The sequence below is a fragment of the Sylvia atricapilla genome, chromosome 26, assembly GCF_009819655.1.
Source record: "Sylvia atricapilla isolate bSylAtr1 chromosome 26, bSylAtr1.pri, whole genome shotgun sequence".
Classification (NCBI taxonomy): domain Eukaryota; kingdom Metazoa; phylum Chordata; class Aves; order Passeriformes; family Sylviidae; genus Sylvia; species Sylvia atricapilla.
Genome location: NC_089165.1, coordinates 4,633,983 through 4,646,788, shown reverse-complemented (window position 1 = coordinate 4,646,788; position 12,806 = coordinate 4,633,983). Strand labels below are relative to the sequence as shown.

The following is a 12,806-nucleotide window of genomic DNA, read 5'->3' as shown; positions in this document are numbered from 1 at the left end:
GCAGAACCAGGAGCAGAGTTTTGGTGGCCTCGGTCTCCTGCCGCCTCAGTGCCGCAGGCTCGTGCCTCCCTTGCAAAGGCTCTGGCTGCCAGCGCGCTGCAGACAGGAGCTTGGAGGCTGTAGGGGTGTGCCAGAGCCCCGGATTTCTGTGGGGAGAACAGCCTGGCATGTGCTGGCCAGGAGGGTCACCTGCCTCACCCCAGGGAGGGGAGAGGGGCAGCTGCCACAGGGGTGGGCTTGTTGGGCATCCAGGGTAAAGCAAAGCTGTAGTGAAGGAGTTCTTCATCTTCCTCGGGCGTGTTCTGCGTGTGTTACCTCCCGGGCTGGTGCCATCCTTCTCTGCTGTCCTTCCTGCTCTGGGCCCTGAGGGACAGGACAGGGACAATCCTCCCGGTGACATTCCCCGTGCCCGCAGGGGACAGGCTGCAGCCCCTGGCAGCCCAGCTTCTCTCACTCAGGCAGGGGCTTTGGTGGCTCAGCAGCAGGGGAACAGCCAGGTGGAAATATTTCACTTCTAAAAAAACATCCTTGATCTTTTTTTACCCTGCTCTGCCCAACCTTGCCAGTCCCGTCTCCCTGAAGGGAGCCAAGAGCTGCTGACAGCAAGAGGAAGTCTCCATCTGAAGCCTATAATTATCCTGTCTGCCTTCCCAGAAAAGGCCAGTTGGGGAGCGAGTGTGCTCCTGTTCCCGGGCCCAGCCCTGCCTGTTCCTGCCTCCCCAATTACTGCCTAATGGACTTTTTATGATGATAAGACGACTGGGTTGGGGAGAAGTTATTGACGGGGAAATGGAATATAATTCACTCCCTGTTTGTTTGTTCTGTCAGAAAACCCGCATTTTAATTTTATTTGTGAGGCACTGGGAAACAGCCCTCAAAAAGAAAAAAGTGCAAAATCTGTCCATAAAAGCCTGGATTTCACGGGGCCCAGAGTCTCTGCAGGGCCTCTCCAAGGGGCGTCCTCAATCTTGTGGAGTGTCTCCGCAGAGATTCCTCCCCAGTCCTTCTCCCAGTCTGCAGCTTTCTCACTTGTCCTGAAGGAAAAGGTAAATTCTCTCTTCCTTGCCTGGCCACTGCTTGGGCACCCAGAGCCACTCCCCACGGCACAGCCCTGCTCCCCACCTCCATCTGTCTCAAATTTGGCTGCTCTCTCCTGTTTTTCATCTGCTCTGTGGTTTGTCTCCTCCATCTAATCTTCACTTCCTTGCTCTGGCTCTGAACACCTCCCTGCTCTCCAGCTTGCTCCAGTTCCCTTCACAGGATCCTGGAATATCCTGGCTTGGAAGGGGCCCACAAGGGTCACCAAAGTCTAACCCATGGCCCAGCACACGTCAGCCCCCAGAACCCCAGTGTGGGCCACTTTCCCTGCTGGTGTCCTCTCGTTCCCACTGGTTCTCCTTCCTCCCCACCTTCTGCTCCCCACTTTGTCTCCCTGTCCCTGGGGTGACCGAGCTGCTCCTCTGGCTGTCCCCATCCTGCAGTTCAGGAGAGTAAATGATCCCCACGTACAGCAGAGCACAGCTCCACCTGTGAGGAGTGTAAAAGCAGTGTGGAACTGCTGAATCCCAGTCGTGGAATGATCTGCAGCCTGCAGGGGCACACTGGGCTCTGCAGCCAAAAGCAAAATAACCACGAGTGGCTTCACAGTCTCATCCTTTACCTTTGTTCTCAGAGGTGGAGGGGTGTGTGTGCGCAAAAAGGTGAATTCCCTCCTGCTGAAGGTTTCTGAGCCAGGATAAAGCTGTCCCTGCCTCTCCCGGGGCACGGACACGCTCCCAGGTGGGGGCTGTGGGGCTCAGCCCCACGGGGCCGTGGGCTGGAGGTGCGATGGGGAGGATGAGCAGGGCTGTGCTCGTGTGCAGGGGAGCTCCCAGAGCAGCCAAGGGGCAGAAAATGTCCTTGCTGCTGTGCCCCTGCTGCAGCTCCCGGGGCTGGTGAGGTTCCTGTGGAGCTTTCTGTGGGTGGGCAGGACGGGCATGGGGGCTGCTGGAGCTGCCAGCGGGCACCAGGGCTCCAGAAACGGGAAAAATCCTTCTCAAATACGTCTTCTGTGGCTGCCTTTCCTTTGTCCCCGTGGATTGCTGCCGCTGTGGGCGAGGGGCCCTTTCAGGCAGGCTCCTGCTGCTCTGTGCCGAGCTGGAAAACGAGTGGGTTTGTCTTTAGTGGCAGCCCATTGTTCAGGGGCTCCCCTGGGGCTGGCAGGAGGGGACGGGGGCTGCAGCACACCCAGGTGAGGTTTGTCATCAGCACACTCAGGTGAAGTTTGTCATCAGCACACCCAGGTGAGGTTTGTCACTGGCACACTCAGGTGAGGTTTGTCACCAGCACACTCAGGTGAGGTTTGTCACCAGCACATCCAAGTGAGGTTTGTCACCAGCACACTCAGGTGAGGTTTGTCACCGGCACACTCAGGTGAGGTTTGTCACCAGCACACTCAGGTGAGGTTTGTCACTGGCACACCCAGGTGAGGTTTGTCACTGGCACACTCAGGTGAAGTTTGTCACCAGCACACTCAGGTGAGGTTTGTCACTGGCACACCCAGGTGAAGTTTGTCACTGGCACACCCAGGTGAGGTTTGTCACCGGGTCCCCGCGGTGGGGCTGGGGCTGAGGGCACAGAGCTGGAGTGGGGCTCAGGAGGATGCAGGGGCACCTCAGGGAGAGCCTGGGGGACACGGGGACTGTCCCACACCCTGGGGCGAATACACACTGATGGTCAGGGGCCTCCAGCCTGCCCCTGGCACCTGTGGGGCCAGGCTGAGGAGAGTGAGTGGGAGGGGACGTGTCCCCATCAGTGTGGCAGCAGCTTTCTGCCTTGGACCGCCCCAGGGCTGGCAGGAGGAGCTCCGGAGGGAGCAGCAGCTTTGGGGTGCTGTGGAGAAAACTGTTCCTGCCCTCTGGGGAGGGAAGGAGCCTCAGTTCCACCCCATAACCCACGTGCAGGGCCAAGGAGAGCAGCTCCGTGCAGGGTGGGCAGGGCAGGGACGTGGGGCACATCCATCATAAACGGCTTTTCTGCTTCTCCCCCTGCTCCCGTCAGCTGTCAGCTCAGACATGCGAAGCTCATTTGTTCTCCTGCCTCTCTCCCACCCCTCAAACCACCTCTGGGTTCTCCATCCCTCTCCCTGTCTCTGCCTTTTGATGTCTCAGACAGGCAGATGGTGGCCGGGCTGTCTCCCTGCTGCTCGTCCGTCACTGCTATCGGCCCTGGCAGCCCGTCCTGGGGGCCTCTGGGCTCACAGGCTGAGCTGTCCCCTGCTTCTCCCCACTCCTGCATCCCTCCAGCTTCCCTGCTGCAGAGCCTCTCAGCCTCTTGTGTCATCCCGAGCAGGGACAGGTTGGCTGGTTTGTACTTCTGCTTTGGTGTCACATGGAGCAGGGAAGGAGGAGAGGAGGCAGCAGAGTTTTGATGTTTGGTGAGGAGCTGCCTGGGTGTAAGGGAGACCCACACCCTTCTCACCTGGCAGCCTCTCCCCAGAGTCCGCCAGAATCCCCAAGTCCCAGCAGTGTCCCCTGGAGCAGGCGCTGCCCCTGGCTCCCAGGCTGTGGGTGGGAAGGGAATCCCAGGGGAGCTGCCCAGTGTGCGGGGCCCGGGGCAGGGCTGGTCGGGGTGGTCAAGAGTGGTCAGAAGTGGTCAGGGAGGGCCAGGGGTGCCCAGGAGTGCTCAGGGGTGGACAGGGCTGGTCAGGGGTGCTCAGGGCTGGCTGGGGTGGTCAGGGATGATCAGGAATGGTCAGGGGTGATCAGGAATGGTCAGGGGTACTCAGGGGTGCCCAGGGGTGGACGGGGCTGGACCCAGGTGTGCCGGGGGGCCGCAGGGCACAGGGGGCAGGAGGGATCTGTGCCTGTTCCCTGCAGTCCGTGGCAGCTCTCCAGGCAGCTCTCCAGCGTGGTGCGTGTTGTTTTTGGGAAGTGCGTGGGCGGTGGGCAGGAGTGAAAGCTTCTGTTTGACTTGATGGCTTTCCATTAAGTGTGGAGCAGGATCACAGGTACACAGCAGCCATCCGGCTTTTTCAGCCTTCCCTCCGGAGACCCGGACCCCGCAGGAAGCCTCTTGTAGTAGGAAAATTCTTTTAAGCTCCAGATTTTTCCATTCCTATTTTGATACTGCACAAAAAATGGGTTTTTCTACTTTGCAAGCAGAGAAAGGGGTAGAAGTTCTCTCTGTGACTGCTGGACTGACGGAGCTCAGGCTCAGCCTTTCCCAGCCTCTTCTCGGCTGTCTGTGAGGGAAGCTGCTGAAGTGATACAAAGTCCCCTGCATTGTCAGTATGTTGTCTGGAAAACGTGTTTCTTTGATTTTTAAAAATCTATTTATAAATTCAAAGCTGTGGTCCTGCAGTCTTGGCAGACGAGGGGGAACACCTCAGGCCCTCTGAGGGGGCTGATGGGGTTTCACGTGGCCCCTTGTCCCTGCCCGGGGGCTCCCAGAGCCTCACCCTGCATTTCCCTGTGAGCTGGGCCTGGCACTGCAGAGCTCAGGCTGTGCCACACTGCCCGGGGTGTGGCTGCAGCTTTGGGTCACCAGAGCCTGGATCACCCAAACCTTGGATCACCAGAGCCTTGGATCACCAGAGCCTGGATCACCAGAGCCTGGATCACCAGAGCCTTGGATCACCAGAGCCTGGATCACCAGAACCGTGGATGACCAGAGCCTGGATCACCAGAGCTTGGATCACCAGAGCCTGGATCACCAGAACCTTGGATCACCAACCCTGGGTCAACAGAACCTAGATCACCAGAGCCTTGGATGACCAGAGCCTGGATCAACAGAGCCTGGATCAACAGAGCCTGGATCACCAGAACCTAGATCACCAGAGCCTGGATCACCAGAGCCTTGGATCACCAACCCTGGGTCATCACACCCTTGGATCACCAGCCCTGGATCTCCAGCCCTGGGTCTCCAGCCCTGGGTCTCCAGCCCTGGGTCTCCAGCCCTGGGTCAGCACGGGGACCGTGATGGCAGGGAGTGGCTCTCTCCTCCTCAGAGGGACAGGGGCTGCTCAGTGCTGCAGGGACTGCGGGTGCAGAGAGGGAGAGCACCAGGGGCAGGAATCAAACCTGCAGCTCAGAGGCTTGGGCAATTTTCAAGTCAGCAATTCAGCTCCGATTCTACCCCGTTTTCCAAGTGAGTAGTAAAATCTCATAGCTGGGTGGTAGGGATGTTGTGTGTGGGTCCCTTTGGAGGCAGCTGGGAATTGCAGGAGCTCAGGAAAAGCCCCATGCACACACAGCTCAGCTCCCCCTCACCCCACACTGAGGCTACCCAGGACCCCAGAAAGGGATGCTGAGCGATGACTCCAGCTTCAGTGGGCTTTGGAGCACCATCCCTTCCTTCAGGACAGAAATAGAACCTTGTTTTTCTCCTTGGCTGAGCTCTCATCATGCAGCCTGCGCCCATTTAAATGTATACGTGACGTTAAGGTTTATTAGGGGCTTTTATTTTAGGAAATGAACTCGCATCAATAAAGTGTTCTTAAAAGCCCTGGATGTTTTTAGCTGTACCTTCAGAATTGACTTCTGCAAACTCTTCAGATATCGAGCGGAGGTGAGGGGAGGAAGGAAGTCAGGAGCAGAGTGAGCATTTATATTTTAGCCTGGAGCAGAGTTTGGGTTTTACCTTTCTCCGATGGAAGACAGATCCCCCGGTGGTGCCAGTCCTCCGGTGGGACCTGCCTGATAACCTTTAGCTGTAACATTGCAGACAAGACTCTGACCTCTAAATATAGATTTGGGTATTTATAAATGCGGTGCTTTGTACACACGGCGTTCGGGGGGACGTAAACAGCTCCAGCAAATTGTATTTACCTCCAGCATGGAAACAAATGCTTGATTGCATCACATGAGCTTGCTCAGAGCCTTTTATTTATATACTGCTGGCCACGCCAGGCAGGGAAAGGAGAAGGCTTCCTTTTGTCTTTCGACCCCTAAAAGACCCTGGAGACTTCTCCCCAGCTGCCATTTGTCCTCCTGTCAAGCTCTGTGGGAGGCTGTTTGCATCTTATTTTATAGACTCTTGAGTATGAACAGATAAATACACTTTCCGGGGTCACGTGCTCTGCTTTTCTCAAGAAAACAGACGGCAACTTTATGATCTGAGTGATTTTATTTGAACACAGCTGTGGCCTTGTGATTTAAATATTTCAATAAATTTTGAACTAACTAGATGAGGGGAAGCAGTGCCAGGGAAGCAGGTTAGAGCCCGGGAGGAGTATTCCCAGTGGGTGGGGGCACTGTGAGTTCTGTCGGCCCCCTGACACGTGCCCTGGCCAGAGCCCACCCCAGGCTCCTGCAGAGCTGCTCGGGGGCTCTGGGATGCTGGTGGAGGTCTGTGGAGGGGCTGAGGAGGGGCTCAGGTGCTGTTCTTTGGGCCTGGGCTGGCTGAAGCACAGCCCCAGACCCTGTTTGTCTGTGTGTGTGTGTGTTCAGGCATCTGCCCTGTGCTGGCTCTGGGAGGAGATCCTGCCTTCCTCCTGGAGCTGCAGGGATTCCATGTCTTCCCCGGGAGTCTCTGAGCAGAGGGGAGCTGCAGGAGCAGCTGGGCTCTGCTCTTGGGTGTCACAACTGGGTGGTTCTGACCTGATCACAGCTCTGGTTTGTGGGCGATTTCTGCCTGTTTGAGGGGTCACTGACCTGCTCTGGGTAAATGTACCTGTCAGGGCCACGGGGAGGACGTGCAGCTGAAAGCAGAGGTGCCACAGCCAAGGGGATTTCACATCCTAAAGCCACTGGCACGAGCCTCTTTCACACCATTGTCCTCAGGATCTCTGTGTGCCACGTCCTGCTGCATCCCTTCCATGGTCCTTCTCCCACCTTCTCCCGTTTCCTGGCAATATTCCTGTAAGTCTCCCCCTGTTCCTTGGTGTTTTGGTCATCTCCAAGGAGCTGGGAAGTGAAATTCACCGTTTCTAAGTGTTGTTTTCAGCTCTACCAGCTTTTGGTGATGCTCATTAGATGGGTTTTGCAAGGGCGATTTCCCCTGTACAAAACAATTTACAAGTCCACTTTTCAGGAGTAAAAGAGGCTTTGCAACATTGAAATCTCTTAGTAGGATCAGGCCTTTAATCATTTTCTGCTGGAGCTACTTCATATGTAAAATGGAGGTAAATGCTGTTCTGAAAAAGGCCAAGAGGTTTAATTTCAGCTGGGATCATTAGGAACAGCAGCAGCAACACTACTATCAATTACAAGCCGTGTTTATTGGGGTCTGTCTTTGTGACTGCCACTGATGATATTTCCTTTTTGCCCTCCAGGTCCCCCTGTGTTCATTAAGAAGCCTGTGGACCAAATTGGTGTGTCAGGAGGGGTGGCCTCCTTCGTGTGCCAGGCCACTGGAGACCCAAAGCCACGGGTCACCTGGAACAAGAAAGGGAAGAAAGTGAACTCCCAGAGGTTCGAGGTGAGACATGTCCCTGAAATCTGGTGTCTCTGTCGAGAGAGAGACTGACACAAAGCAGCCCCTGCTCCTTTACAGCCACTCTCAGACCTGATAATCAAGGGAAATTTGGAAGGGGAGGAGTTTTAACAGCGGGAGGGGTGAAATGCAAGCTCTTGGCCGTGTCAACAGCTGGGCTTGTTCCAAAGCAAGAGAGAACTTGGCTCAATTATGTTATTGAAGTTTTTTTGTGTGTGTGTTGTTGGGTTTTTTCCCTTCCTGGATAACTTCCTGCTTTCCTAAGAAACCCCAGCTAAGCTGGTGGTACTTCAGCTGTGTAAATGTACCTTCCATGGCTCAGCATTTTAATCCTGGGACAGGCTGGAGTAAACTGCAGTTTTTAAATCGCAGTTGTTGGCAAGCAGAGCCAAGCAATTGGCATTGTTTAGATAGAAATGAGAGCGGAGGAACAAGGGCTGGGAGGTCATGCTGTGGAATTTGCTGTGGGACTGAGCCCTGCCAGGCAGCTGTGTGCTCAGAGAGCTGTGTGCTGTCAGCTGCCCCTGCAGATGGAGGAGTGAGGAGAGGGGTCCTTTTTATTTTGTTTTGCTCCTCCTTCACCCCAGCGGTGCTCTGGACACCCACCCCACAGCCCTCCCTGGGGCTTGTCCTTTCACAGCCTTTGAGATGCACGCTGGGGGTTTGGTGCCCAGTGGCCACTGGCAGGGGTTGGTGACAGCTCTGTCACCCTGAGGTCGCTGGAGAGCCCTGCTGGGGACACTGGGGGCTGAGGGGCAGCTGCTGGGGGGTTTGCAGCGGGTGTGTGCTGCTGTCCCTCCATGCCGTGCGTGTCTCTGTCCCCAGACCATCGAGTTTGACGAAAGTGCAGGAGCTGTGCTGAGGATCCAGCCCCTGCGCACGCCCCGCGACGAGAACATCTACGAGTGTGTGGCCCAGAACCCTCATGGGGAGGTCACTGTCCACGCCAAGCTCACCGTCCTGAGAGGTAAAGGACCTGCCCAGGGCGGGGCAAGGGGCGCTCAGCTGGGTGGGAAGGCTCTGCCAAACCCGCGGCACAAAGTCCTCCTGGGTTTGGTGTGGTTTGTTCTGACCCGTCAGATCTGTCTGCTGTTCTCAGCCCAGAGAGACACAAAACTGCTGTGGTGGAAACCACTCCAGGGGGGTTGACTGATGATTTGCTGGGGTTCCTTCCAACCTGATCTTCCTCCCCTCCAAAAACTGCTTCCCCAGATTTATGAACAGCACCAGGAGCTCCCTACTAAACACCCAGAAATGCAGGAAAACCTTCACTGAGGAGTCACTGAATGGCCTGAGGTTAAGATGATTATGGATCTGGATGTGCTTTCACACATTTGGTAGCAATGCAAACGTTTTTCCTTGTGCTGGATTCCTCTTGTGTCTTTCTGGGCTTCTCCCCTCTTCCCAGAGGTCCTTGGCTCTGTGCACTCTCCAGGAAAACAATTCCTTTCTCCATTTTGTTCTGGTTCTTTTTCCCACTTGTCCCCGTTGCAGAGGATGTTTACATGGATGCCTCCCTCATGTCATCTGTTTGAAATCTGCTCCCTGAACTGGATGTGGGGGAGGGAACAATATGCTGTTGCTCTGGATGCCTCTGGATGTTTGCTGTTACTGCCCTGGAGATCCCTGAAATCACTGTGGGCAGAGCTGAGCGAGGCTGGGTGCCCAAACTGACCCAGTCTGGCTCTGGAACACCTTCAGTGATGTTCTCTGCCCAAACCAGGGCAGTGCAGGTGATCCTGGCAGGAATGGGGTGGTGGATAACTGCCTGAGAGCTCCCAAGGGAACTCAGTTGGCTGTGGATGAAGCCATGGGTGTTTGAGTAGCACTGGCAGTAAAAGCCCTTCTCTCTGCAGGGAACAGGACTGAAAACAATTCCAGGAGCTCCAGGCAGGAGCCCCACAGGGCCAAGGGGTAGCTCTGCCTGTGGGCCAGTTGTTTTTCCTTCAGCAATTCCAGCATTCCCTCCGGGAGCAGCTTAAATCCTTTTGTTTGAACAGGCAGCGAGCACGTCCTTCACAGTGCAGAGCAAGATTGGTGTGTGGCTCCCCAGTGTGCAGCAGGAATTAACACCAGACATGAAGGGCACAGAGCCCCCAGCCTCCCTTTTCAGCTGGGAATATCCCTGCTGTGGGCTCTGTGCTGTCAGGATTTTGGCTGCCTGGGAGCGTGGGGGCCCGTGGTCCAGTCATGCCTGACAGATTTGTGTAGGTGCCTTGGATGTGAGTGCAGCTCCTGTGCCTGGCATGGCATTTAACCTTCTGTTGGAGGAAGGTGGTGGGCTGGAGCTGTCAGGAGCTTGGAATGGCTCAGTGTGACAGGAGTGTGTCTAACTGTGCTTATCCCAGAGGGTGGGAGCCTCATCCTTCACACTTATTCCCATGAGTTCCTTTGGAGCTGTGACAGTCTGGGAGAAGGCCCCTGCAGTCCTATTCCAGGTTTGCAGCCCTTGGATTCAGCTCCAAGCAGTGGCAGGTTCTGCTCCAGCTGCCTGCAGTGGTTTTGGGGCACTGTCCCCAGCAGGGAGCTGCACTCTGAGGCATCTTTGTCCCTGAATCACCAAAGACCCCCAAGGTCCCCAAGCCCTGAGCCATCCCTTGTCCCCCACCCAGAGCACTGAGGGCCATGTCCAAAGCCCAGACCTCCCTGGGCAGCCCCTTCCAAGGCCTCACCACCCTTTCCATGGAGGAGTTCCTGCTGATGTCCAGCCTGAGCCTCCCTGGCCCAGCCTGAGGCTGTTTCCTGCTCCTCTCTGTGGCTGCCTGGGAGCAGAGCCCGACCCCACCTGGCCACAGCCTCCATCAGGAGCTGGAGCAGGAATGGACCGTGCTCAGGGACTGTCCTGAGGGACCAGAGCTCTCTGAACATCTTTGTGCAGCTCTTCCTCCTGGGATCAGCATCATCCACGTCAGCCAGAGACAGCTGACAGCTCAGGGGCTGCATCCTCCCACTGCCTGACTACTTCCAGCCTTTGCTGATCCCACCAGAACATTCTGGCTGTGCCTCTGCTCTCCGAGCTCGCCTGCTCTGCTTTGGAGCCTCCTGGAGCACTGGAGGTGCCTGTCCATGGAACCTGAGGGAGCAGGAGTCACCTGCAGGCTGGCCCGAGGTGATGTTGAAGATTGTCAAGGAGGCAGATTTTTTTGTAGCAAATCCTCCCCTTCCCTGCTCTGCTGGAGTTCCTCCATCCTTCAGCACTCCTCAGCTCTCACCCAGCACAGTTTGTCTCCTCTTTATCTGCCTTCTTAAGTGCTGGGAAAGTTAAAAGCACTGAGCCAAATGCACTGATCTGCACAATGACAAAGTGAGCATGTTGGCATCTACTCCTCTCCTGTTCCTCCCCTCTTCTGCACTCACCCACTCTCCTGTTTGTCTTTTCTCTCCCTGCTCAGCCTCCTCCTCGGTGTCTGTGCTCTCACTTGCAGGAGTGGTGCTGAGCAGAGAGGGGGCTGCACTGGAGATGGATGGGAGCTGGCATTTGCAGAGCTGTTACCTTGGCACGCTCTGGAGAGGGCAAACCTGGCCCCAGCTGCTGCAAACTGCCCGGGGCGCTCTGGGCTAACCGCAGCTGTGCTGCCGGGGTCCCAGACAGACCCGTGGGGACATTCCTGCACCAGCACTGCAGCGTTTCCCCAGCGCCAGTGCAGTCCCTCACTGCGAACAGCACAGAGAAGGTTTCCTCTTTCCAGAAGAGAAAACAACCTCTTCTTCCCTGCTAAATGCAGCTGCTGAAGGGATTGAGCATAAACCCCTCTTGCACGTGATTACTCCTGGATCAGACCCTGGTAGAGACCCAGAGCCTTCACTTGAAAACAGGAAACTGCAGGAGAGGAGACCTTGGGGAGCTTCTGAGCAGCAGAGCTGTGATGGACCCTCTTCAACTCGCCGAGTCCCTTCACACCAGCTCTGCTGCCTTGTTTGTCCTTCCTGCTCTGCTCCCCCAGGGATCCCGGTTTGGTAGGGCTGTGGAAACTGGCTGTTCCTTTCACAGCTGGCTAGACAGAGTGCCTGCAAACCTGACTCCTGCAGAGCTCGGAGAAAAAAGCAGATTTGGGAAGTGTTTTCCAGTTGTTTCTGAGTCCAGCTGCTGTTGTTTTTTGTTGTAAGTTGGACAGGAAGGAGGGTGGTTGGCACAGGCACAGCAGCTCCCCGTCGGTGTGGATTCTCGAAGCTGCCCACTCCCAAGGAAGACATTTATGTCTGTATTTGTATCTCTTGGGATAGATACAGAGAGGTTGTGGACTCCCCATCCCTGGGAGTGTCCCAGGCCAGGCTGGACAGGGCTTGGAGCAGCCTGGGACACTGGGAGGGGTCTCTGCCATGGCAGGAGTGGGGCTGGATGGGCTCTGAGGTCCCTTCTGTCCCCAACCACCCCGGGATTCTGTCTGTGTCTACATTTATATCTCTATCATCTCTGTCTACGTTATGATGATTATTATTACTGCCCATATGCAGATTATCCTTTCCCTCCACGGCTCCAGTAGGCTGGGAGAGGTCCTGGCGCTGTGAGGGCTGTGCTGTGCTGGCAGAGCTGGCTGGGCTCAGGGGACAGGACCCTCAGCTGCAGGGGACAGGGCTGGCTCTCACACAAGGGCCAGGCTGGCTCCATCCTCTGCTCTGTGGGAGCTGATGGGGGAGTTCTGGGGGGTTGCTCTGGTGAGCTGTTGGTAAATGCAGCACAAAAATCAGTGACTGGTCCAGTCCAGGGTAAGGAGCAGAATTTGGAGTGTGCCCCTCCTGGGCAGTGCTCTCTGCTCCTGCTGCACCCCAGAGCAGGGCGAGAAGGGGCTGTGGGACACCTCAGCTCTGTGGGGCTCCCTCCTGGGCTGTCACTGGGGCTGCCAGGGACAGATGTCACAGCTTCTGGTGATTCCCTCTTGGGTTCCTTTCGTGAAATGTTCAGACATTTCTTTAACAATTCCAGCCTGAAATCTCCCTCACACATTTCCTACTCCAGGAGCACATCTGGTGTGGGAACGTGTAAAGTTCTAGCAAGATCCCTCTGGTTTGTTGGGGGTTTTTTGTAATCGTTGGCTTTAAATCACGAAAGGTAAACAAGAAGCAGCTCTGGATGCTGAGCAGAGATTCCCAGGGGAGCACATGGGAGAGGAAAGCTGCCCCCTCTGAAATGTTACCTTGCCATTTGGAAAATTCCTGGCAAATTTCTTCAAACTTGACTTGTTTTGCTTTTCTTGTAGTGACCTGAAAATTGGGTGACATTGACAGCAGATTAATTCTGTAGCTTCTGAATAACATCAAAGTAATTTTAACTGAGATGCCTGTGGACAGAGGGTATGTGGGGACGTGTTAGTGGAGGGAACACAGGCATTACCTGCCCTGGTTTGGGTGCAGCACTCCTGTCTAAGGGTGCCTTTACTGCCTGTGGGCCCACA

General features: G+C 55.8%; 1 protein-coding gene across 1 annotated transcript in view; it reads left to right on the top strand.

Moving 5' to 3' along the window:
* The window catches only part of PTPRS (protein tyrosine phosphatase receptor type S), a 90,576-nt gene that overhangs the window by 9,488 nt on the left and 68,282 nt on the right, over nucleotides 1-12,806 (top strand). Inside the window, exons 2-3 of the mRNA XM_066336258.1 lie at nucleotides 7,253-7,398; nucleotides 8,239-8,380. Of these exons, the coding sequence (XP_066192355.1) occupies nucleotides 7,253-7,398; nucleotides 8,239-8,380 (288 nt within the window). The remainder of the gene's footprint in view (nucleotides 1-7,252; nucleotides 7,399-8,238; nucleotides 8,381-12,806) is intronic.